Genomic DNA, 27392 nt, shown 5'->3' on the forward strand with positions numbered 1-27392 from the left:
GATGTAACATTCTGGGTGGAATCTTACTGTATTTTGGCAACGTGTCAGCAACGGCAGCCGGACATCGCATGGAATATTGGGCCTCTTAAGCAAACTTTTTTTAATCGTGTGAATCACACCGTGCTCGTGGTGTCTACCACTGATTCGCTCGCCCCGGGACAACTCCATATAAACACCCCCCTGCCTTTGTTCCAGATGCAGTCAGTGGATAGCTATCAGGAAGATGGCCCCATGATTTTCCAAGGGAGCCTTGACCAAACTCCTGGATGATATGCAGCAGAGACAGGACCTCGTATATATCTGCATTCCCATAGACGTCCATCCACCAAGGTTGTCACACCCGCCTGGAAGGTAGTGGTAGCCTCAGTGAGTGCCAACTCACTGCAGAAGAGGACGAGACAACAATATTCAAGAAGGTGAAATACCTTTGTGTGGCCAGGGTAAGTCTTCCTACTCATGTCTCCCATTGCACCCCTTCACACACTCTTCATTGGCATTACCCCCTCCCCCCCAGGTGAGGACACCCGGCTATGGGGTCGGTGACCCCCTTTTCAGCACTTACCCCCTCCCCTTCGGGTACTCCCCTTTCAGGACTCCCACCCTTAACCCCCCCAATCTTTATGAGGCTCTTTCACACACCCCCTCCCCCCCCCCACCCTTGGTACCCTCTCTCATCTGCCCTTTCATGGGCGTGCCCCCCCCCCCCCCCCCCCCAGGTCAAGACCCTTGGCAGTGCCACCCAGGCACTATGGAACTGCTGCTGCCAGCCTGGCAGTGCCACCATGGCAGTGCCAAAGTGGCAGAGCCAAGGTGCAAGGCTGGCAGTGCTAAGGTGCCTGGGTGCCAAAGGGAGAGCCAGGAGGCCACCCTTTCCTGTCCCCAAACCACCCTGGGGTCTCCAATGGCCTGGGACCCTCCCAGGTGCCATTACACTTGGTCCATGTTTGTGTGGTCTTCCTTGTGCATGAATCTCAGAAAACTAATCTGCAGTTACAGCAGGAAATAAGGAAGGCAAATTGAACTTTGGTTTTTATAGCTAAAGGAATAGCGAATAAAAGTAGGGAAGTGTTGCTCCAACTGTATCGGGTGTTGGTGAGACTGCACCTGGAGTACTGTGTACAGTTTTGTTTCATTTATTTGAGGATGGTTGCGGTTGCATTAGAGGTAGTTCAGTGGAGCTTTATTAGATTGGTTCCAGAGATGAGGGATTTGTCTTATGAAGAGAAATTGAGCAGTTTAGGCCTATACTTTAACCAGTTTAGAAGAATGGGAGGAGATCTAATTGAGGATATAAGATGACAAAGTAGATGTAGAGCGGATTCTTCCTCTTATGGGGCAATCTAGAACGAGAGGTCATACGTTTAGGATAAATTTAGGAGTAGATTTAAAACAGATGAGAAGAAATTACTTCTCTCAAAAGGTTGTGAATCTGTGGAATTCACTACCCTAGAGTGTAGTGGTCTTTGAGTAAATTTAATGAGGAGATGGACAGATTTTTAACTAGTAATGGGTTGAAGGGTTATGGAGAACAGGCAGGAAAGTGGAGTTGAGGCCGAGAGGAAATTAGCCATGATCATATTGAATGGCGGAGCAGGCTCAAGGGTCTAAATTGCCTACTCGTCCTCCTAGTTCTTATGTTCCTTATGAAAGGGATCAAAGGATATGGAGGAAAGGTGTGACCAGGCTACTGAGTTGGATGATCAACCATGTTCATAATGAATACCGAAGCTGGCTCAAAAGGCCAAATTGCCTCCTCCTGCTCCTATTTTATATGTTTTGAGAAGGTGGGCCTTTATGGATAACCTCAGCCAGTACAGGAATTGAACCTGTTAGCCTCACTCTGCATCTTGAACCAGCTATCCTAAGAACTGAGTTAAACTGACCCCCCAAAAAAATCCAGATGTGCCACTGACTACCTGCCAAATGTTTCAATGCTTCCAAATTGTTTAGAAAAGGGCTCCAATCAATGGCACTCTCATGTATAGCTGTACTGACTTAATTGGCACAATTGACTCGTCAAGGAAGGGTCAGGAAGCAGATCATGAAACTCTTGTGACTGGTGAGGCATACCTGATTCATGTGAAGACTGCAATTACCATGTCAGGCTCATCCTTAGAGGGCACCCTCATTCCCCCAGGTCACAAGGGCTGCTGATTAAATGATCCATCCATCTGTTACAGCCACAGCCATCTACGCTGACATTATTCCCTGACAGTCAAACCTCCATAACTAATTGAATTCAACTTATCCCCTTGTCCTCGCACTCCACCCCCTTCCTCCCCAGAGCTGCTACACAGCCCAGAGTTGAAGTTATCTGGGTTCCCTGCATCCTCTCCAATGCCCCCACTGAAATTTACACCCAGGAGGGCGATGGCTGCATTCGATATCCCCTTTGGAGGTGACTTGCCAGGTTCACATTTTAGATAAAGCTGTTGTAAATTGTGCTGGCGTCATGCCAGTGCCCGCTGAATATTCAATGAGGGGGAAAGTCCCGGAGTGAGTGCTGACTAATGACATGTTAATGTATTAAAATGAGGTTCCCGGGGCCCCTTGTTATATTTCACGTTACTCCGCCAGTGAAAATCGCATTTTTTGATTCTCTCCAGATTTTGTGCCTGTGTTACGTATCTTGTGCATGGCTAATGCGGGCTCAAATCGCCCGCTCTGAATTCAATTTTTAGTTTTAAATAATGCAAGAAACCATAATTATTTAATGATGTCCAGCCAGAACATAGAAAATGTAATTTGATTTTGATTGTTTAATTTGTAAGTATACATTATTTTCCGTTTTCTGAACTACTCTGTGGCTTAAGCTTTTCTGCATTACTTTCTTCCTTACTCCATTTTTGTGCAGGACACAATAACTTCAGTAAACAGGGTGACGGAATGATCGGGACTAATACCTCCACAATGATGACTACCCAAGAATTTAGCCTCTGATTTTCCTTTTCTTTCCCAGTTGACCTCCATTAGACACCACTCTATAGCGGTGCAGCTGAAACGAAAACTTAGCTTTGCCCAGTAATGAATGGACTCTTGTGACATCACCCCAGTGAAGTACACTGGTGTTTCAACGTGCTGCACTAACCATGCTGTTCAGTATTTTCTCCCCATTAATCCAGTAAGGTAACAAATTTCATTGCAGCCATGTTGGTGATGTAGCTGTGAGTTTCAGTTGCATACTTATTAATTCAGGAATCCACAGTTTAGCAGTGGCACTATGATGCTGTGTACATTCAGGCCTGATCTTTAAAGGGGCCAAACTCATTCTTTATCGCTGGCATTGTTACCATCTGCTTTATTTAGGATAGACCCAAGAACCATTATTAGGAAATGTAGATGATTGTATCCCAGCAGATTTGATATTCTCAGAAAGGCAATAAACTAGATAGAGAGGGTGAGGGATTGAGTACAGTATGTAAGCTGCCCCCTTAGATCTCCAGTGATTCACACAATCTGCTGAACATTGAAGGGTCGTGTTCTTTCCTTGACTTTACCTGGTAGAACAGCCTTGGGCTGACAGGCAACTTGTAAAATGATTACTGACATATGCTAATGGGGCACGTACATACTAGGTGTCCTAGGAATTGAAAAATGTAACGTGCTGAGATATTTTGAATGGGGCTTGGACACAGTTTGTTTCCTTCAAAGCCTATTCCAATGACAACAATTTTGATGATCCTATTTTTTTAATTTTTGAGTTTCTCCTGTCTACTTTCTTCCTATTCTATCCCTTTAAAATTGTGCAATGTTGCAGATTTGAACAAAATCAGTCGATAATATTTCAGATATGGTGGACTGGGTTCCCAGCTGCATTTGCTTTCATTACGAAATAACATACCTGAATGCATTTAAGTTTTCAGTTTCAAAACAAATACTCCAATGAATTTTGTATTAATGCAAATCATATACAGTGTGGAATTATTTTGTTATTCAAAATGATAACTAGGAATAGTCCTACTGGAATGATTAGGTGAATTGTTCTGGCCTTGTTTGTCCCGCTCTTTCTCCCCACCCCCATCCCCATAAACTCACTCTATTAAATACCGCTGTTGAAGGTAAATGTCACTTGAATTAATAATCCTAATGTTTTTTAAGCAGCAGGCACTAAGACCTTGGGAAATCTTAATATGGTTGGAGACCTAATTTGTAACCTCACTCTGTCCCACTGGGTACAACATTCTTGGAGATTGCTTGCTTCACTTTTGAGGTATATGATGTTGCAATGCATCAAAATCATTAATCCCCTTATGTGAACATTATTTTTAACATAAATGTAGAATGTCCTAAAGGTTGCCCCTTCTACGCAGAAAATAAAAAACACATGTCTAAAAAATGATATCTGTTAAGAAATAATTTACAGTGCCAATCTAACATTGAGTTTTAAATCACTGTTATAAAGGATTCAAGTACTGCCATTGCAATTTATGAATTACCTGATAGGCTTGAGATTTATATGTTTATATGACAGACAGCAGCAGAGATTCACCTCTCACCTCACATCATTAGACCCGAAAGAATATCAGAATTATTTTATTGGTTGATGCCTATAATATATAACACTGCCGGTCTGATGACAGGAACCAAGATGAGAGCCTTTGTTTTTGCCTTCAATAACATTCAATCAGCAAAATTTGTAAAATAATCAAATTAGAAGACAACGAATTCTTACACTCCTAGATGTTATATAGTATTAACAGACTTTCTCAACTCCTGTATGAATGAATGCCTTGTAATACAAGGCAGATTATCCCATGCATAGTGACATCACTATGTATCCATCATACTCTACATAAATAAATGCAATACCCACCACACCAAACCACCCCCCCCCCCCCAGGATAAAACAAATGAATAACCTAGAAAATATGTTTCCTACATTTGATTCAGCTAGAATTAAAGCTGAAGGGAACGCCTATGGTTTCAATGAATCCAAGATGCAGCCCACGATTTTTTTGAAAGAAACAAGAATATTTATTTTAAAATTTAAACTAAGATCTCCTCCATGAAGCGGTTTGTCCTCTATTTGTTCAAACCAGTGGACAAACTGCATTCCAATGATGTCTGCCGTGGGGATCCCTTCGCTAGCACTGATGCCAATCTATTCTCAGACCAACTGAGGGCTTTTTTTTTTCTACCTTTCCCATCACCTAACCTTGATTAAAACATAAAAAAATTGGGAGCCATCCAGTGGCAAGTACTTAATATTCACAGAAAGAGATCCCTTTGGTTGTGGTACCAGGGTGGGTAAAGGACTGGCAGGGCTTCGCAAAGAAGTCTTAAAATACAATTTTTTTTGAGTGACTATCTGGAACATTTTCAACAGACAGTATTGAAAAACTGTACTACTCGCTGCACGGGTTTCCATCTCATCCAAACGTTGAAATAAAACAGTAACTGAAGTTGTCATGCAAACATTCCCAAATGGCCCCAAAAATGTCAGCAATACTTTTGTTCTTCCAAATGGAAATTGCTGCTTTTGCCCACAGTCAAACTCAGCGATGGTATAGGGAATTTAAATGATATGACATATATCTTTAAAACAAAAGATGTCTGTTTTGATTGCTGTTACACAATGTCAAAACACATCACAATTGATAGTGTGAACTGAGTGGTGTGGAAATAAAATACAGGCAGAATAAGTTTCATTTGGAAACTAATTTAACATCTAAGTAAATTCTTGTTTTTTGTGGGATCTACTTATTTCACCAGCTGGCATCATTTTCTTCTGCTGTGTGTTGTAAAACATTTGGAAATGTTGAACAAGATTTGTTAATTTTATAAGTATGCTGAATATTTGATGTAGTGAAATATTGGTGACCTTCAGAGATTTGTGAAGTCATTTTTCATCAGCTGTGTAAAGAGCACCGGGTACCATAATGAAACTTCTTTATATTACCTTTGATGACCTGACATAATTGGTTAAAACATTTTTACATTAAGGAACATAATTTTCTGGTTCCCTTAGACTCCACAAAGTTCCTGATACAATTTAATGACTAATGTTCTAATATATAGTTGATGTCCCCTCAAACACCAACACAGAAATGTGTGTTTCAGTAAGAGTATTTTACAGGGTTTGCATAATTGAGAAAAAATGCATGTCATTTTGGAATATACTAGTCAGAGTTACTATAATTAAATATTTTGATCTACTTAATTTTAATTATTTTGTTTTTAAACCATAATCTATTTCTCCATGCATGTTGTGCCCATGCCAAACATTCCTAGAGATTTAATGTGGAGTAAAAATCAATGCAATGTCATTTAGCAAAATGTAATTTCATTGTTGTGCATGTACAGATAAACCAATGGATCTATCCTTGAAGAAATATCTATCAAATACAGCTGTGAGGTTGGGATCACAAGGTGAGATAATGGGTTGCATTCTCAGTGGTTAGTATTGGAGACTGTGACCGCGGCAATTTCAGTGCTGTAAGCAAGGCAAAATACATCCTCTCAGAAATGGACATGGAACATGGAGAGAACAAAATGTTGGCACTGGTCTGACGTTAGAGATGATAGATGAACATCATGAGATGGGTGAACCAATAATAGTTTCAAAAAGAAGAGAGACAGTTGTAGACTGTAGACTTCTATGACTATGACTCTAAAAACGTTCTGGCACAGTGATATGTCAATGACAATATCAGCAAGAACTACAAATTTACCATAGAATATGGGGTGGAAATTCAGGCAATCACCTGGCACCTGAATAGTGAGGCTAGACATGGCCCCTCATGGGGTCTTGGGTCTTATTTCAACAGAGTCAGCAGGCAAAAACAGCCAGCTAGCAAAGAGGAAGCCTGGATTGCTTTGTGGCTAATGTCAAAACTGTCCTCAGATAATGAAACCTGGGGTCAGGATTGGAGGCCATGGGGATGGGGAGAATAGGAGGTCAGCGGTTGGATTAGAGGATAGTGCACATAACGAACAAGTATGAGGAGTAGGCCATTCAGCTCGTCAAGCCTGCTATGCCATTCAATAAGATCTTGCAGCAACCTCAAATCTACATCCAGCATACTCCCAATAACATATCACCCCTTGCTTACAAAGAATCTGCCCATCTCTGCCTTAAAAAATATTCAAAGGCTCTGCTTCCATCTCCTTTTTAGGAAGAAAGTTCCAAAGACTCGTGACCCTCTGAAAGAATTTGTTTTGCCTCACCTCCATATTAAATGGGTAACCCCTTATTTTTAAATAGTGAGCCCTAGTTCTAAATTCGCCCACAGGAGTAAACATGGGGCTGCTTTAGCTCAGTGGGCTAGACAGCTAGTTTGTGATGCAGAACAAGGCCAGCAGCGTAGGTTCAATTCCCTTTCTAGCTGAGAATTTTGAATTCTCCCTCCGTGTACCCGAACAGGCACCGGAATGTGGCAACTAGGGGCTTTTCACAGTATCTTCATTGCAGTGTTAATGTAAGCCTACTTTTGACAATAAAGATTATTTATTTTATTTATTACATTCTCTCCACAGCCACCCTGTCAAGATCCCTTAGGATCAAATTTGTTTCAATGAAGTTGCCTCTTACTCTACTAAACACCAACCATACGAGCTTAGCCTGTCCAAAGTTTCCTCAGAAGACAACCCACCCATTCCAGGTATGAGTCTGAAAAACATTCACTACACTGCCTCCAATGTATTTACATTCTTCCTTCAATAAGGAGACCAATACTGTACACAATGCTCCAGATGTAGTCTCACTTGTGCCCTGTACAACTGAAGCGTAACCTCCCTACTTTTGCATTCAATTCCCCTGCAATAAATGAAGCCATTCTATTAGCTTTCCTAATTACTTGCTGCATCTGTACTCTAGCCTTTTGTGATTCATGCACTAAGACACCCAGATCCCTCTGTATCTCAGAGCTCTGCAATCACTCATTATTTAGATAATAAGCTTTTTTATTCTTTTGCCAAAATGGACAATTTTACATTTGCCCACATTATCCTCCATTTGCCAGATTTTTGCCCACTCACTTAACCTATCTATGTCCTTCTGTAGCCTCCTTACGTCCTCTTCACAATTTACTTTCCTACCTATGTGTCATCAGCAAATTTAGCAACCATGGGCACAATTCAACCACCTTGTTTCACCCAGAGTAGATCTGGACGCGCTGGTTAAATATTGGGAAAGGGCAAAATCGAGATTCACACTGGGTGCGAACCAGTTTGCAATTCACCCAGGCCACTCCCAATGGTGAGTTCCGGATCACGCCCAAAAATGGCGAGCATATCATTAACTCTCATTTACATTCATTTCAATCTCATTCGCGAGACTGAAGTCGGATGCAGCGGCTCCTGGGCATTAACTGAATCCCCAGCGAGAAATCATGCGGGCATCGTTTAGTACTCCTTTTTTAAAACGTGAAGCTGGTGCAATGGCAACTAAGGGGAACTGAGGAAGTGAGTAGCCATTTCCATTTTCCAGCAAGCAGCTCAAGAGCACTGGAGCTGCTGGCCCAGTGCTCAGTGGGGAGCGTGGGGGCCGGGTGTGGGGGGGGGGGGGGGGAGGGGGGGGGAATTTAGCATGGCCAATCCACCTACCCTGCATATCATTTTGGGTTGTGGGGGTGAGATCCACACAGTCATGGGGAAAATTGACAGTTTGAACCCGGGTCCTCGGTGCCATAAGGCAGCAGTGCTAACCACTGCGCCTCAAGCCATCTTTAAATATTGTGGAGACCAATAACAGGGGCAAGCTGCATCTTTAGCCTGTCTGTCCTACTAAACACTTCCAGGGCAGGGCCTTTCAATTTCACTTCAAGTCACCGTGACCAGCTTATAGTTGCACGGCTAAATTAGGAATTAGCCTTGTTTGTTGTGACCGGAGTTCACAGCTGCAGGTTGTGGTTGCTGCTTGCTCCCGCTGGTGGCTGCCAATGCCTGGAGGCAGCTGTTGCTGTTTCCTCCTTTTCTGTAGCCGGAAAGGAGGACAATTTTTTACTAAAATACCTGGGCCTGGGACACTGGGCACAGGGGCACAAATGAGTCCAGAAGGCAATCCGGTTTGAAGCAAGAAGACGCTGCGGAACCTGATGCGTGACATTGTTCCAAATAAGCCACCAGCTAACACCATTAAAGAAATGCTTTTGCAGATTGCTGATGCTTTTGTTGCTGGTGTGGTGAGTGCTGCAGGTAACTGGAACGCCACCATGGGTTGAACACGCTGGATGTTCAAAGATGTGAAATGAAAAATCGCTTATCGTCACGAGTAGGCTTCAATGAAGTTAAAGCCTTGGGTCAAAACCATTGACAAGTTTGACAATTCCAATGAGTTCTTAACAATTCCAATGAGGTTTGACAGTTCTTTAACAGCTTTGACAGTTCCAATGAGTTTTGACAGTTATTTGATAGCTTCAATTAATTTATGCAAATTTTACACACAATCATGTTTACTTTTAACAATCCAAAGGACCCCTTACCTCTTCAAAGGTGTCTCAGGAACATATCCAAAGGGGTATAGTACCTCTCCAAATGAATCAATAAGTTCAGACTAGCTCTTACCTGGTCTAATCTGTAAACACTGGGCTTCACCCTCCTGGCCTACCAAAATACCACTTCAGTGGAGGCAGCTGATTATTTAAATGGACAGCTGCCTCTATAAAACACACCAGGTGTAAAACCCAGCCCGACTCCAGTCCCGCAATCGCCAGACCAGGAAATGCCACGTTCGGGGGCGGGTCTTAGCATTGTCAGCTATTTCTGCTATTTTGCCACAATGGAGAGCCTCTCCCTTGGAGCAAAAATCTGGGCCATTAAAAACACACTTGAGTTCTTGGCCTACTCGTGAGCAAAGCCATCAATAAAATGACTACTATATTTATTGGTTATAATTATTATTTTTAAAAGTTCAATAAATTACTTTACATTATCTTTACATAAACATCAATAAATAAGTGCTGGATTATGTGCAACTTTATGTTGTGAATTCATGCACCCGTACTGGGTTGTTACTGGACATATCACATAGATCTCTTTAACAGGAACATTCCTTGCATTTCTGTGAGTTGTAGTGGAAATGAGGATCATACTTTAACTCACTGCATCACCAAATAAAGAAGTAATAAGTAACAGGTATAGTAGCTTTAAAAAATATAAATACAAAAAGCAACCATCTCACCTTCTGGTAGCGCTTTGGATGCACTATCGGTGCAGGGTCAACTTTTGGCACAGCTTTGTTCAACACCGCTGCCCGGGTTTGATAATTCTTTACGAGCGTGACCTACAAACACATGAAAACTACTAGAATTAGACTCATCACTATCAAACCAAACTCAATCGTTTTGGTCAACGTGAATATGTCTGTCCAATGCAGATTAGTGTGCAACAAATGTGATGTTAATTCAATGTAATTCAGCATATTAGTATTTTCTGAATCAACATTTCTACAGGATATGTGTATTTTGATTAAAATGTTCTATCACAATCCAATGGATAGAAATATACGTTCCACATAGACTAAAACAGTGGAATTTCTTCCCTAGCAAATTTCATGCTTTTGATACAGTACAATTATGATAAGAATCTGGCAGATATACACCTGAGATGTTGCAATGATGAAATCTTCCAGGGATGATTTAAAAAAAACAACTGGTACCAGACTAGAAAACGTGCAGTCACTCCAGCAGCACACGGGATTGCTAATGTGCTGACTATTAGGCATAGGATGCGAGTTTAAATGGTTCTCAGCTTCCCAGCCAGCAGAATGACAATTTAAACCATATTTTAGGGAAGGCAACTAAGAAAAGCCATTTTGCACAACAAGAAAAATCTGTGGATGGGTCATCCCAAACAGTTTTTTTCACACTCGCCTGTTGATGAGTAACAAGCTAATACTGGTAAAGTCCAAACACCTATCTGGCGTTAATAGTACATGGGAGGGAGGGGATATAGGTAAATAGATGGCTAGTGTGTGGTTCAGAATAACACCAACAGCATGGGTTCAATTCCGTTCTGGCTGAGGTAGACTTGCAACCTGCCTCCTTGCTTTGCTCATGCTTGCTATGGAGTGGCGTCCCTCAAATTCTATAACCAATTGTCTCTAATAGCGAGAGAGGCCTATGGTCCCTCGTGGATTATGGTTAATTACCTGCCTAGCTACATGGGAGAAGAGAGAATTTTCTATAGTTAGAAATCTTTAGAAGTTACTTATTTTCTTTGTTGCAGGCATTCCTCAGAGCTATTTTCCCTGAGTGCGGCTCTTGATGGCATTGGCTGCCTCAGTGGAAATCATTGTTGGTGTTGGGACCACCGGCCCCATACCTGCATGTCACAGAATTGTTACAGTGCAGAAGGAAATCATTTGGCCCATTTGGTCTACACTGGCTCTCCCATACCTCCAACATCTCTCCAAAACCCCACACATTCCTCCTTTTCAGATAACAATCTAATTCCATTTTGAATGCTTTAATTGAATCTGCCCCCACCGGGCAAAACAACCCAGACCTTAACCACTCACTGTGTAAAAAAGTTCTTTCTCATGTCGCTTTTGCTTCTTTTGCCCATTACTTTAAATCTGTGCTCTCTCATTCTCGATCCCTTCAGGAGTGGTAACAAGTTCTCTCCACCTGCTCCGTCCAGAACCCCTCATGATTTTGAAACCTCTATCTTATCCATGTTGCTATTGTCCCTTTATTCCATGAGCTATAACTTTGCTCACAAGTATGTCGTGTGGCATTGTATCACATGCCTGTTGGAAGTTCATGTACACCACATCAACCGCATTTTCCTCATCAACCCTCTCTGCTATCTCTTTCAAAAAAACTCCAGCTAGTTAGCTAAACACGATTTCCCCTTGACAAATTCACACTGGCTTTCTTGAATTCACTCAGATTTGCACCAAATTGTTTCTGCAAGTTTCCCCAAGTTTAACTGACTCCATTGTCAACCTAATTCTTATGATATAATGATCCCCTAAATGTTCTCCTACTGACATTTGATCCACTTGACCCACCTCATTCCCAAAAACCAGTGCCTCCTTTCTCATTGGACTGGAAACCTATTGATGTAGAATATTTTCCTGAACATATTTGAGGAACTCATGCCCTTCTCTGCCCTATATACTAGTACTATCCTACACTGTATTAGGATAATTGAAGTCCTTCATTATAATTACTCTACAATTTTTGTACCTCTCTAATTTCTTTGTAAATTTGTTACTCAACAGCCTTCCCGCTAGTTGGTGGTGTAGACTAGACAAAGCAATTAATTGCACCTTTCTTGATCCTTAACTCTAAACACATGCCTTCTGGGCATAATCTTTCTCCCGCACTGGACCTAATGGAATTCTTGGGACTGGAGGTGAAATTCTCCCCAAAGTGGGCGGATGATGGGTTCCACAAGAGTTGGGGGTTGTTCATTTTGCATTTTGGAGAGCTGGTTACTGTCGACCATTAAGGGGGAAGGGGGGATGGGGAGGGCTTTTTTTATTATGTAGGAAGTTTAATATGTTGGGTATGTTTTTTTTGTTATTGTAAAATGTAAAATGTTGAAAATTGGAATGAAAATACTTTAAAAAACTTAAGTCATTCCTGTTAAGTAACACCTCAGTTTTTCTTTTTGTAATAACTCCAGGAGGCGAGGAGTGAAAGGCCAAACTGGTTTATTTTAAACTGAAAATAAAGTCACTACCACGGCACACAAAAGAAACTTCCCAGCCTCGGACTATCGTGAACTGCCCACTGGGTCTGGCAGCAACATTTAAAAGTCCCGCTGTTATGGGCCAGGGTTTAGAAAACACCAAAGTTCACATAACCTACAACTGTTTTATTGATTTTGGTTACGATGAGCACAAGAGCCTGCCTTTCAAGTTTTATGCAACAGAGTTCTTAGGTGCTTTTAATCGAAAAACAAGCTTTATTCTACAAATTTATGTAACATTTGTATAAAAACACACAGTAACCATTTTTATCTATTACAAATATAAAGACCCCACAGAGCTACAGTAATTTATGTATAACCCTTAATGAATTCCCCCTTAACTGTTCCAATTCAATAACAAAATCCAAATAAAACCAGAAATCCCTTTTCAAAAGTGTGGTCCAACACATGGCACTCTTACTGTTATAAGACTTGTTAGTGATATTCTTGTTCCCCATTCCAAACAGCAGATTTGAATTTCTTCCAGAAAGCAATTAGTCTGCAGTCTGGAAACAGCTTTTAAGGGAAGATAGAGAAACACGTCTTTCAACCTATGCAGTTCAAACCAGTCCAAAACTCAAAGCGAAAGTAAAACTCAAAGCCATAGCCCAGCTCCATCCACACAATTACATCACTGAAGCCATTTGTAAGACAAAAACATTTCTTAAAGGGAGACTCTCATGACACCGCGAACAACCCTCAGCTGTGCAGACCATGGGAACTTGCATTCTACGAAGTCCATGGAGAGATCATTCAGCGATTCCCTGTGGTCCTTATGAGAGTTATCACATCCCTCCCTCCTCAAGTCCGAATCATACCCCTCACTCCTGTGGCAATGAGGCCTCTTTCATCCCTTGATACAAGGCCTCGAGTCGGTTGCAGGTGGAGATGTGTCGGGGGGGCGTGAAGTTGACTGGGGAATCATTGCTTCCTTGTTGAGCATCGAAGGGCCTCAGGCAGAGACACAAATTTGGTGCTGACCTCTGGCAGAGAAATAATCTCCTCAGTCTTCATTTGGACTCCGAATCTTTATCATCGGAGGAAATTACTCTCAGGTTCCCCCATAGGCTGAGTCCCTTGCCAGAGGTTGTCGCAACAGACGTCTCCGCTCGAGTGGGTCCCTGCTTCTCAGGTAGTTCAGGTGTTTTTACATGGTCTTCCCTTGGACTTTGACTTTGTACGGAACTGAACCAGTCTTTTACAGCATGGCTCCTGGGATCCATTGGGAGCCATCTCTAAAGTTCTGTCCATAGACAACATCTCCTGTTCTGAAGGTCCTTTCTGGTCTTCTAGTGTCATAGTCCCTTTTGGGTCTCCTGTTTTTACTCCATCTTACCTCATCAAGTTGGAAAACAGCAAGCTGTAACTGGTGTGCAGTTGTCATCCTATTAACAATTCCGCTGATGCGACTCACATTATCATGTTCGGCGTGGTTCTATAATCATCAGGAACCGAGTCAATTTCGTATCCAGGGATCCAGCTGTTCATTCATTCTGGTTTTGAATGTTTGAACTGCCCGTTTGGCCAGGCCATTAGACGATGGATGGTACAGAGTTTTTCGGATGTGTATAATGCCATTTGACTTCCTTTATTTTTCTTTTGCCATTCGACTTCATGAATGTCTGAAATTGTCCACTGGTAAAGCGGGTACCATTATCAGATACAGAGACCTCTGATATGCCTGAGTACAGAAACCTTGTCGCCATTTTTCTATTGTTGCTTGAGAAGTCGTGGAGGACATAGAATGTCCTTCTAACCATTTTGAGTAGCGTTGACCATAATAAGGAACATCGATCCCAAGAATGGGCCAGTGAAGTCCACGTACACCTGTACCCATGGTCCTCTTGGCCATTTCCTTGTCTGCAAAGAGGCCAAAGAACTTCTTGTTTTCTGGCACAAGGAGCACTGCTTCACCAAACTCTCAATGTCTGTATTGAGCCCAGGCCACCTGACACAGCTTCTTGTGAGCTTTTTTATCTCGACTACCCGGGATATCCATTGTGTTATTTTGTCAGAATTGGATGCTGACTTGGGTGGGGCATGACTACTCGGGATCCCCATAAGATGATACAATCTTCTACACTCAGCTCTTGTTGGTTAGTGAGGAAGGACTTCATGTCATCCGTGGGGTGTCCTCAGGTTCCAGTATGAGGCCTACTGGGTCCAAGCTTGAATCTGCTTGGCGGAAACTGGAAAGGTGTCCAGCAAGTTCAAAGTCCTGATGACTTCCAAAGCCAGCAGAGGGGCCAAGGTTGAGGGCAGCAGAGGCATCTCAGGGTATCCCCATTGGCAATGTGTGTTTCTGGGTGGTGGTCGTGAGAGTATTCATTGCTGCCAACAAAATGCCCGACATTGGATTCGAGCCAAGGAGATTGTGGGGAATTGCTTTATCCTCTTTGAAAAGGCTCAGCAGGGGCTTATGGTCTATTATGATTGTGAAATGTTGGCCGTGGACAGATGGGAGAAATTTCTTCACCCCAAAAATAACAGCCAATCTTTCATTTTCGATCTCAGAATAGCTTCTTCTGCCAAGGTTCTAGATACATACGCTATAGGTCTCTCTCTGCCATCGTCCAATCGATGGGAAAGAACTGCCGCTACTTCACATGTTCTCTCTTGGAGTTGTAATGAGCCATGATGTTTGATGCTGCTTCACCTTTGTGAAGGCTTCATCCTGCGGCGCCTGCCACCACCATTTCTGGTGTTCTTTTAACAGTGTGTGCAGGGGTGACAATAAAGTGGCCAAGTTTGGGATAAATTTCCTATTGTAGTTTAAGAGGCCTAGGAAAGATATTAGGTGGGATTCTGCGACCCCGTGCCGGGTGGGGGGCCATAATCACGCGACGCTGCTCCGCCAATTCTCCGGCGACTGGAGAATCCGCGGCAAATGGCGCCGGCGCGGCACCGGTCGGGGGCCGCTCAACGTGGCCATATTGTCCGAGGGCTGGCGCGGAGAAGGCAACCCACGTGCATGCGCGAGCTCGCGCCAGCCGTGGCACGCATGAGCGAACTCGCGCCGACCACACTGGCACCCATAAGCACTCTCGTGCCGTGCTGGCCCCCTGTGCGGCGTAGGATCCGCCGATTACGACGGCGTCAACACTTAGCCCCAGGATCGGAGAATCCCGCCCATTAATTCTGCCATATTTCACGAGGTCGGTGCCTCTTTGATGGCCTCAACTTTATACTCCACAGGTTTTTTTTATTGACTCGGTACCCGAGGTAGATCATTTTGGCTGCCTGGAACACACTTTTTTCTCGTTTGACATGAACACGTGTCAGACAATCGTCTGAAAACCCCTCCAGGTTTGTGAGGTGCTCTTTTTCCGTGGTTCCTGTGATTAGCACATTGTCTAAGTATACTTCCACCTTAGGTAGTGCCTGGAGAATGTTTTCCATCATGCTTTGAAAAATGCTGCATGCCGACGAGACTCTGAAAGCAGGCGTGCATATTTTTATAAACCCTTATGGGGGTTAATCATCACATACTTCCTGTATGAATTGTCTAATTCTAGCGGGGGCTACACATGGCTCATATCTAGTTTGGTGAAAGTTTGACTCACTGGCAGTTTGGCATATAGATCTTCTATATGTGGCATGGAGTACCAATCGAAACATGAGGCTTTAGTAACCGTTAGTTTATAGCCCCGCAAAGGTGGACCGACTTGTCGGGCTTGAGGACGGGGATTCGGCAACATGCACTGGTTGTATTATCCCGAGATTCTCTAAACGATCAGACTCGGTCTCTACTTTGGTAAGTAAAATATATGGGTCTGACTGTCTCCTGAAATATTTGGGTAGGGTGTCAGGGTCCACATAAATCTTTGCCCTGGCTCCCTTCATTTTACCAAAGCCTTCTTGGAATACCTTGGAGTTTTGTCAATGGTCTTGCGTAGTATACCAATTCCTAGTTTAAAAGTTTGTAGCCAGTCCAGACAGATCCTCTGGAGCCAGTCTCTGCCCAAGAAGCTGGGTCCTGTCCTCGTACAACTATGAGCAGGGGTCAGGCCATCAGCTATCCATAGGTAACCAGGGTCATTGTCGTCCCCATAATCTTCAAAGGTTCCCCTGTATATGTGGCCAACCTGGTCCTGGTGTCTTGAAGGCCGAGAGCCAAGTTGCCCATTCGGAGACAGCAAGGTCTGTTCCCCGACGATGGAGATAGCAGCTCCCGTGTCCACTTCCATTCCTAGGCAATGGCCGTTGACCAAGTGTGTTATCTTTATCAGGACATCCTTAGGGGCGATGATGCAGTTTAGTTGCATCTTTCCATCCTCTACGGGCTGATAGACTTGCAAGACCCAGGTCTGAGGGGGTTTTGGCTTCCAGTCTGGGTAGCACACATACTGCTGATCCTGGCAGCCTTGCCTGGGTTGTGTCCTTTAGCCACACCTACAGAAGCTTTGCAGCTGACACACACTTTCCGCACACTAGCCGGTGAGGGATGGGGCAAACTCGCAGTATTCTGGCACCTTCCTTAATCTAGCCAGGAAATCTGTTGTGGGTTCCTCAGGGGTCTTCCCAGCTGTGTTGAACCTGTAACGATGGAGGATTATGGACTGCTTGGGTCATAATAGTTCTTTACTAGATCCATAAGCTTGTTGAACGTTTTAGTTCAACTGATAATGCCACCTGGGTACCTTGGCAGTGGCAGCCTGCCATTGCCAAGGTGCTCAGGTGGCAATACCAGCTGGTCTTGGCACTACCAGGGTGCCCAGGTGGCACCAGCAGTGCCAGGCACCACCCTGTCCAAAGGACATGCAGCTAGGGGCCTCCAATCCTCTGGGAGACCCCCCCACAAGTGCTGTTCCATCTGGTCCCCATTTGTGGGGACCAGTGCTGAATGGCACTCGTCCAAGGTCTCTGAAGTGAAGGGGTTGAATCCCAAAGCCTCAGGTGCCTTGGGAGTCTGCACATTAGAGTGAGGCTAACTATCTCGCTCTAATATGCAAATATGCTAAAAATTGATCCTGCCCATTGTGAGTGGAATTTACATCACAACGTCTCGCGAGATTGCGTTGAATCTCGCAAAGCATTGCGAGTCGGGTAGACCCCAGGAGGGCGGTCTCCCAGCTTTCAATGGCCACGCTATGCCGTGGCGAGCTGCTTTTCCGGTGCAGCGTGGCTGAAATGTAATATAGTGAAGATCCAAATTGATCCTAGATATCAGCGATGGAATTTTCTGTGTAATTCTTCCTGACAAACACAAGCCTAAAAGATCAAGTAACTTTGTACATAAGTGAGTTATGCCCATAAGCACAATATGGCTAAAGGCCCTCATTCTTTCAAGATCCCTCTAACCAAACACATCTCCCCTTAGAATGATGACCCTACCTCGATTATAGGCCACTGACACAGATTTCCTGCAATTGCGCTTGCTCAGGGAATCTCTTCAAATTTCAACCATATTTCCAAGCATAGCAGAAAGCAATAATTCCTCCGGTGTCTTATTGCAATATTCGGGTTTTGGAAAAATTAACCCCACTGAGACTTGCAATGTATTTTCTATTTCTTTTAATGCATTTTTATGACATTTGGGTTTATTAACAAAGAAATATCCTTCAGTCGGGCCCCGATGAACATACTCAGCAATATTTGCAGCACTCTCTTTGCCTCCATCAGCAAAGTCTCATTAAACTGTGAAAAACTTCAGATACTGCATGTTCTTTAACATGTTGTTCCTAATTGAATGATAGATAAATGAGTTGAAATCTTAATTTTCATATTTAATGAAGGAATATGTGCCCTTTCCTTAGGCTCAATTGCTTAACTCGGATTTATATTTATTTTGTACATTAAATAGAATTCAAGAGATTGGCAGGAAATTTGAGTGTAACTAACTGGACATCGGCAAGAGGAGCATATTTTCCAGTCCAAATTCCAGATTGCTGCCATGGAGGGAAATAAAGGTTTTGCACTATCCAAATAGCACAAAAAGTAAATGCATTTCGAGGAAATATTTAAAAAAAAGTTAGAGTACCCAATTCATTTTTTTCCATTTAAGGGGCAATTTAGCTTGGCCAATCCACCTACCCTGCACATCTTTGGGTTGTGGGGGTGAGGAGAACACAGACACGAGGAGAACGTGCAAACTCCACATGAACAGTGACCTGGGGCCGGGATTGAACCCGGGTCCTCAGCACCATGAGGCAGCAGTGCTAACCACTGCGCCACGTGCCGCCCGAGAGGAAATAATTTCAATATATTATAAAGATAGAAATGAAAAAAGCTGACCCGCTCAAATTAACCATTCTGATACAAAAAGGGGAGGAAATCTGAACATCACAAAGATAGGAAAATGCATCTGTTAGTGATACTGTATTTCTCAGGTCTTTGGTTAGGATTTGTGTAATGGACTAATAAGTATAGACGAATATGAGTCTAAGCTCCAGGCTTACAAAGGGAGAATGACTACCACGGTCCTGCAGGTGATATTTTTGCTGTTATACTGTTTATGTTATAATCAAATTTAACTAAAAGTTCAATCTGGCAGGAGTATTCTGCACAGCGCTGACTGATTTTTGAAATGATTTCTTGCTTCACCTGGTAACTGCTATTCGAAGGGAATATATATTTTCCTGGATCAGTCATTGGTTCCAGTAAACAACAGAATATTTTATTTGGGGGTGATTTGTCGCAATTCACAGCTTATCTTTTTTGTTTTCTAAATAAACGGTAAAACTCATTTTAAAAAAAAGAAAACACAGTTCTTCTCTTGAAACAGCTGGAGTAAAGCAATGTAATCAACTTTCTGGGGTGGCTAACAATTAAACATTCCCTGTTGCAAGTCAGGCCCTGCATCACATGCTCATCATGACTTCCAGTCCTGACCTTGCCTGTGACACATTTCTGACCTAGCAATCTCCAGAAACACTGGTTTGGCCTCAATGGGAGTATTGCATACAGTTCTTTAGGAAGGATGTGAAGGCATTAGAGAGAGTGCAGAAACGATTCACAAGAATGGTTTCAGGGCTGAGGAACTTGATTTACGTAGCTAGATTGGAGAAGTTGGGACTGTTCTTGGAGAAATGAAGGTTGAGGAGATTTGATTGAGGTTTTCAATATCATGAGGGTCTTGCCAGAGTAGATAGGGAGAAACTGTTCTGACTGGTGGAAGGATTGAGAACCAGAGGGCACAAGAAGCAATGGCAACACGAGGAAAAATCTTTTTCACACACCATTTGTTTAGGATCTGGAATTCTGTGCCTGGGAATGTGGTAGAAGCAGGGTCAGTTGAGACTTTCAAAAGGAAACTGGATCATTATCTGAAAAGCAAACTTTGTCGGGCCATGGGGAAAGGCATGGAGTGACATGAGGTGAATTGCTCCTTCAGAGGGCCATCACAGACACAGCTGGCCAAAATGGTCTCTTTTCTGGTTCTATGAACCTAACATGGCCAGTAACGAAGTTAAAAAAAATTAGAGTACCCAATTCTTTTTTTTTCAATTAGGGGGCAATTTAGCATGGCTAAGTCACCTACCCTGCACATCTTTGGGTTGTGGGGGTGAGATCCATGCAGACACGGGGATAATGTGCAAACTCCATGCGGACAGTGACCGGGGGACCGGGATCGAACCTCGGTCCTCAGCGCTGTCATAATATCCACTCATGTATATAATGAGATGCAGACAGGCAGTGATTGACACACAGGATGACCAATGAACACACAACACAGAACAACCAATCACCAGACAAGACACCACAACTATAAAGCTCACAGGGCATTAAGACTCACGCTCTTTTCGGGACCCAGACACTGAGACAGTCAGAGTGCACAAGTCAGTGGACATTATTGCCATGTGGTAGCTAGTAAGTCTGGTTGAGCCAGTAAGAGGTCGTCAGTAGGATTAGTAGAGTGTTAATCCACAGCTGAACATGTACAGCCGTTCTTAGTTTAAATAAAACCGTGTTGGATCATCTCCGGTGTTAAACGTTTGTTTCTAGCTTCCCTGCATCCAGTTGCAGTCAACATCAAACCAACCCGCCTAACACATCGTGGTACCAGAGTGCTATTGTAGTAATCCACGGGAGGCAGGAGTTCTGTCACCACACCAATATTTATTTACAATAACGATATTACAGGAGCAGCTACAAACAGTGCTGCTAGCAGTCCAGTCAACTTAGACTGCTCACAAAGCCTACACAGGTGATTATATGGGCCCCCTCAATGAGCTATCATTGAGGGAGCTCATACTCCAATTTGCCAACCAATAAAGCCAATTGGAGTTCATTACACCCCTCCCCCCCCAAGGTCCGAGGAATTCCTGCCAGCTGGCATTCCTCTGAGCTTCTTCCTGCTCCTCATGCCTGGGTCTGTCACCTCTGTGTCGTCCGCCGGGTCGTTCTCCGAAGTGGGCGGGGTGTACCTTATAGGTGCCCGTCTTTTCCCTGACGACCTCCTTGGAAGTTGTTCTTCCTCCTCCTCGGGGAGAGGTGTCGCGGCGGCCTCGTCGAGTGTGTCCATCTCCGACTCTGATGACTGGATGACGGGGTCTGGAGAAATTGCTCGGGGCTGGGGTGTGGGTATCTTTTCCGTCTGGGCTATCCCAGCTTGCGGCGGTCCTGCTTCGCCTGCCTCCAGGTGTGGTTCCGCTGCCCTTATTTGGTCTAGGTGTTTCTTCAGCACCTTACCTCCTATTGAAACCTCATAGGATATGGGCCCTGTTTGGGACTCTACCGTGCCTTTGACCCACGTTGGTCCATTCCCATAATTCTTGACCCAAACCGGTGCCCCCACCTGGAAATGTCACTGCTGCCAACTATTATCATGCCCACTGCGTTGGGCCTCCTGTTGTTTCTCCACTTTCCCCGTTAAATTTGGGAAAAGGAGACTCAGCCTCGTTCGCAGCCGCCTTCCCATTAAGAGTTCAGCTGGCGGTATGCCCGTTGTGGAATGCGGTGTGGTCCTGTAATCAAACAGCCAGTGGGAGAGCTTTGTGTCTATTGACGCTGCCGGCTGCTTCTTGAGTCCCGCTTTAAGTGTCTGGACCGCTCTCTCTGCCAGGCCGTTGGTCGCTGGATGGTAAGGGGCCGTTTTGATGTGACGGACTCCGTTTTCCTTCAGGAATTTTCCAAATTCCGCACTTGTGAATGCCGTTCCGTTGGCCGACACCAATACCTCCGGAAGTCCATGTGTTGCAAACGAGGCCCTGAGCTTTTCAATTGTCGATGCTGTGCTTGCCGTGTTTACCCGGTGGACGTCCAACCATATGGAGTGGGTGTCCACTATCACCAAAAACATTGAGCCCATGAAAGGGCCGGCGTGGTCAATATGCAGGCGGGTCCACGGTCTGCCTGGCCATTCCCACGGGAGCAATGGCGCTGCTGGTGGCACTCTTTGCCCCTGTTGGCACTCCTGGCACCGACGTACCAAGGCTGCTATGTCTGTGTCCAAACCTGGCCACTAAACTAGCTTCGAGCTAGCATCTTCATTTTAGACACCCCTTTGTCCGTGATGTAACTCAGTTATGATTGCCTGACGGCCCTGAGCTGGGATGATTACCCGGGCTCCCCATAATAGGATACCATCTTCTACGGTTATTTGGTCCCTTCTGCTCCATTATGGGTGCATCTGGGACTCCACTGGTCTTTCCAGTTCCCCTGTTAGCAGTAAATGCTTCATCTTGGCTAAAACTGGGTCTTATTGCATCCACAACCGAATATGTCGTGTGTCTACTGGTAGGGTGTCCAAAAATGTTGGGTCATTACTGTCTCCTTTACTTTTGGTATTTGCGGCGGAGTGTCCGGGAGGGGAAGTCTGCTCAAAGCATCTGCATATGCTACTCGCGTTCCCGGTCTGTGCTCCAGAACGTATCTATATGCCGCCAGTAGCAATGCCCAGTGTTGGATTCTAGCTGATGCAATCGGGGGTATTGACTTGTCTTCTTTTAATAACCCTAATAACGGCTTATGGTCCATCACTATGGTGAATTTCCGCCCGTACAGATACTGCTGAAATTTTTTTACTGCGAATATCACCGCCAGTCCTTCCTTTTCGATTTGGGCGTACTTCCTCTCAGCCATCGCCAAGGTCCTCGAAGAATAGGCTATTGGCCGTTCTTCCCCATTCCTTCCTCTATGGGCTAAGACGGCTCCTACCCCGTAGGGGGATGCATCACAAGTAACCACCAACTCCTTCCTTGGGTCATAATGCTCTAGGACATTTTTGGATGACAGCTGTTCCTTAATGTCCCTAAATGCTTGGTTTTGGCGGGTGGACCATTTCCATTCTTGCCCCTTTTTTAGTAGCTGGTGGAGGGGTTCTAGGATGGATGCCCTATTTTCAATAAATTTTCCATAATAGGTTACCAACCCTAGAAATGATCGTAACTCCTGGATCGTGGTGGGAGCTGGGGCTTCTTTTATTGCCCTTACTCTGTCTTCTAATGGATGTAAGCCTGACTAGTCTACTTTATATCCCAGGTACGTCACTTGTGGGGCCAGAAAAACACATTTTTCCCTTTTTAGCCGTACGCCTGCCTTTGCGAAACGCCTGAGCACTTCCTCCAGGTTCCTTAAGTGTTCCCTGTTTGTCCTACCCGTGATTAAGACGTCGTCCAAATAAATAGTCCCTGCAGAATATTTTCCACGTACGCTGGAATATACCGCAGGCTGATGACACTCCAAAAGGTAGCCTAGTATAACGAAAAAGGCCCTTCAGGGTGTTGATCGTAGCGAACTTCTGGGAGCCCTTGTCCAGTTTTAACTGCAGGTAGGCGTGGCTCATGTCTAGTTTCGTGAACAAAAGCCCACCTGCCAATTTGGCATATAGGTCGTCTATTTTCGGGATTGGGTATTTGTCCAGCAGTGCGTATTTGTTTACTGTCTGTTTGAAATCTCCACAGAGACGTATCGAGCCGTCTGGCTTCAAAATTGGTACCACCGGCGCTGCCCATTCCGAAAACTGTACTGGTCTGATAATGCCGTTGCGCCGTAACCTTTCTATTTCATCATCTACTTTCTTCCTTAATGCAAAAGGTACCAGCCTGGCCTTACAAAATTTCGGAAGGGCTTCTGGGTCCACGTGCAAAGTTGCTTTGGCGCCTATGATTTCCCCCAAACCTTCCTGGAAGACCTTTGGGTATTTTTGGAGTACTCCACTCAACTGCCTGCTTCCACTCTGGAAAATTTTCATCCAATCTAATTTTAGGTCTTTCAGCCAGTTCCGTCCAATTAAGCTCGGTCCGGAGCCCTCTACTATCGTCAACGGTAATCTGAGCAATTGTTTCTCATATTCCACAGGTACATGAGTCGTGCCTAGAACCTCTAGGGGTTCCCCCGTGTAGGTTTTAAGTTTCGTCGATGTTTTTGTTGGGGTTAGTGGCTGGAGTCCATCTTTGATTTTTCTAAATGCTGCCACTCCCATTACTGATACGGCTGCACCCGTGTCTATTTCCATTATTGTCGGCCGCCCGTTCACCCGTGGGGTAATCCTAATGGGTTCTGCTTTCTTCCTTGTAATATTGTATAATTGTTCCCCTTCGGAGGAGGATGGGGCGTCTAGGTTGTGTACTTCCCTGCGTCCCCACCTGCTAGTCTTCTTTTGCCACCTCCTTCTAGGGTTTCTGTCGTTGTTACCCCACTCTGTCTGGTGCCAGAAACGGCCCTTCTCTGTTGGGGGAGCCTCAGCCGGTACTTCCCTCTGTCTCCAGTTAGTCCTGGCCGACTTGGGGGCAGTTCTGGGGTTTTCCTTTTTCCCTCTATTCCTCAGGTTTTTCCTGAGAGCGGCTATCTGGTAGCAGGACCCGTTGTGGTAGTCCCTCTCACAGGTATCTACCTCCATTGGTGTGCCCTGTAGTTCCTGCGCCCCACTTGCTGCCTTTTCTAGGGACAGTGCGAGCTGTAACGCCTGCCTGCAGTCTAGTTCCGTTTCCGCCAACAGGCGTTTCTGTATTGTGAGGTAGTTTATACCACACACTAACCGGTCCCGAAGCATTTCATTTAGCGTCGGGCCGAACTCACATTTTTCCGCCAGCCTTCTCAGGCGGGTCAAGAAATTCGTGACTGACTCCCTGTCTTCCCGCTTCGCTGTGTAGAATCTGTACCTACGCAAAATGAGGGGTGGTTTTGGGTTGTAGTGCTCTTTCACCAATTCCGTTACTTCTTCGAAAGTTTTCGTGTCCGGCGCATTGGGATAAGTTAGACTACGTATAATGGCAAAAGCGGAGGGTCCGCACGCCGACAGCAGGATAAGCCGTCTCCTTTCGTCCGTCAGTATATCATTTGCCCGGAAGAAGTAACACATTCTCTCCACATACTGGGACCAGTCCTCAATAGCCAGGTCGAATGCCTCTAACCTCCCAAAAAACGGCATTTTTAAAATGGCAAGGCTTACCCTCCGAGTGCGGCAGCTGGTCTCCGCAAAATTCGTAATTTACCTCATTGCCATTGTAGTAATCCACGGGAGGCAGGAGTTCCGTCACCACACCAATATTTATTTACAATAACGATATTACAGGAGCAGCTACAAACAGTGCTGCTGGCAGTCCAGTCAACTTAGACTGTTCACAAAGCCTACACAGGTGATTATATGGGCCCCCTCAATGAGCTATCATTGAGGGAGCTCATACTCCAATTGGCCAACCAATAAAGCCAATTGGAGTTCATTACAGCTATTAATCCTGCCGAACCTACCTTGAGTAACTCTGCAACGACCAGAACGCGGCCATCCAGCGACATGGACAACATCCAGCCTCCTCCGCAGCTCCGGATCTCCGGCAACCTCGTTGCCAATTGAAAGATCTTCAAGCAAAAGTTCCTCCTGTATATCGAGACCTCCGACCTCGAGGCAGCATCGGATGCAAGGAAGATTGTGCTATTTCTTCGACTGCGGGGGATCACGCCATCTATATCAACACTTGCTTACCTTTGCTGATGGCGAAGACAGACGAAGTTTAAAATGGTCCTGCTAAAATTCGACAACCACTGCAACATTGAAGTGAATGAGAACTTTGAACGGTACATCTTCCAACAGAGACTTCAGGGTAAGGATGAATCTTTTCAGTCCTTCCTGACCCAGCTCCGTATTCTGGTGCAGTCGTGTAATTACGGCTCAGCGGCTGATTCCATGATCCGGGATCAGATCATTTTCGTGGTCCACTCCGATTCCCTGCGGAAGCAGCCCCTCAAAATAAAACAGCTAACTCTTTCCGTCGCTATTGAGACGTGCGTGGTCCATGAGCATGCCAAGAATCGTTACTCCCACATCAGGGCGGCGGAAACTGCAAAACTGGCCTCCCATGAGGCAGAACGAGGAGAGTGGCCATTTTGCGCGCTTTTCCTGGGTCCCGACGCATGCACGCCACAGTCGGGTGGACGACGAGGCCGAGAACCCTAATGCGGAGGTGCGTACGTCGGCCGACCGCACTGCGCATTGGCGCACGGAACGCGCTGACATCAGCATTATGATGTGTCCGAATTGTGGCTCCGCCCATTTAAAGCAGCAATGTCCAGCCAAAGGACGGCGATGCCTACAGTGTGGGAAGCCTGGCCATTACGCGGCCTGCTGCAGGTCCACTCCACCGATTATCAGCCAGCGGTCCCAGATACGGCGCAGAAGTGTCCGCTCGGTACAACAAGACATGCAGAATGCTGATCCTGACAGCCCAACAGATCCCGATGCTGATTGCCTCGGATCTCCATATCGGGTGGGTATCATAACCACACATGAGCTGATCCCCACTGCACCGGCAACCCGCCTCTCGATCCTCAGTGTGGATCTCGACGACGAGTGGTGTGCCATCCTCACAGTCAACCAGGCTCGCATCCGATTTAAACTGGACACCGACGCGTCTGCAAACCTCATATCGCAGTCAGATCTCGACAGCATCCGTGACTGGCCTAGCATTCTTCCACCGGCATGCCATATCCTCGACGACAATGGCAATGCCATAGCTGCCAGTGGATCGTGTCAGCTAGGGGTATCTCACAAGGCAACTTTACGATTTGAGATCGTTCGGCCTGCTCGGTGCTCGTGCCTGCAAGCTCCTGAATCTGGTCCAGCGAGTCCACACCATGGGCGGGATTCTCAGCTACCCGGCGGGGTAGGGGGTCCCGGCGTAGCGGAGTGGCGCCAACCACAAAGGAATTCTCCGCACCTTTGGGGGCTAGGCCCGCGCCAGAGCGGTTGGCACCATGCCGACTGGCGCCAAAACTGGCACCAACGGCCTTTGACGCCCGCCGCCCAGCGCCGGGGCTGGCCGAAAGGCCTTCGCCGGTTCGCGCATGCGCGCTGGGGATTCTCTTCCACCTCCCCCATGGTGTAGGCCGTGGCGGCGGCGGAAGAGAAAGAGTGCCCCCACGGCACTGGCCCGCTTGCCGATCGGTGGGCCCCGATTGCGGGCCTGGCCACCGTTGGGACCCCCCCGGGCTCCGATCGCCCCGCACCCCCCCCAAGGACCCCGGGGGCCCGCTCGCGCCGCCGATCCCGTCGCCACCAGAGGTGGTTCAAACCTCAGCGGCGGGAGAGGCCTCCCAGCGGCGGGACTTCGGCCCATTGCGGGCCGGAGAATCCCTGCAGGGGGCTCGCCGCTCGATGTGGCGCGATTCCTGCCCCCGCCAATACCCGGGTGGCGGAGAATTTCTGCCACGGCGGGGGTGGGATTTTCAGCGGCCCTGGGCGATTCTCCGACCCTGCGTGGGGTCGGAGAATTTTGCCCCATGTCCTCGACACATGCGACTCCCTCGACCGATGTGAATCTCCAGGCCGAGATAGATGACATCCTCACACAATACCACAACGTGTTTGATGGAAT

General features: G+C 45.6%; 1 protein-coding gene across 1 annotated transcript in view; it reads right to left on the reverse strand.

Annotated features, from left to right (window-relative positions):
* cfap77 (cilia and flagella associated protein 77) overlaps positions 1-27392 on the reverse strand; it is a 264362-nt gene that overhangs the window by 44996 nt on the left and 191974 nt on the right. The window contains exon 6 of the mRNA XM_038781648.1: positions 10121-10222. Within this exon, the coding sequence (XP_038637576.1) occupies positions 10121-10222 (102 nt within the window). The remainder of the gene's footprint in view (positions 1-10120; positions 10223-27392) is intronic.

Source organism: Scyliorhinus canicula, chromosome 21 (assembly GCF_902713615.1).
Source record: "Scyliorhinus canicula chromosome 21, sScyCan1.1, whole genome shotgun sequence".
In the NCBI taxonomy this organism is placed as follows: Eukaryota; Metazoa; Chordata; class Chondrichthyes; order Carcharhiniformes; family Scyliorhinidae; genus Scyliorhinus; species Scyliorhinus canicula.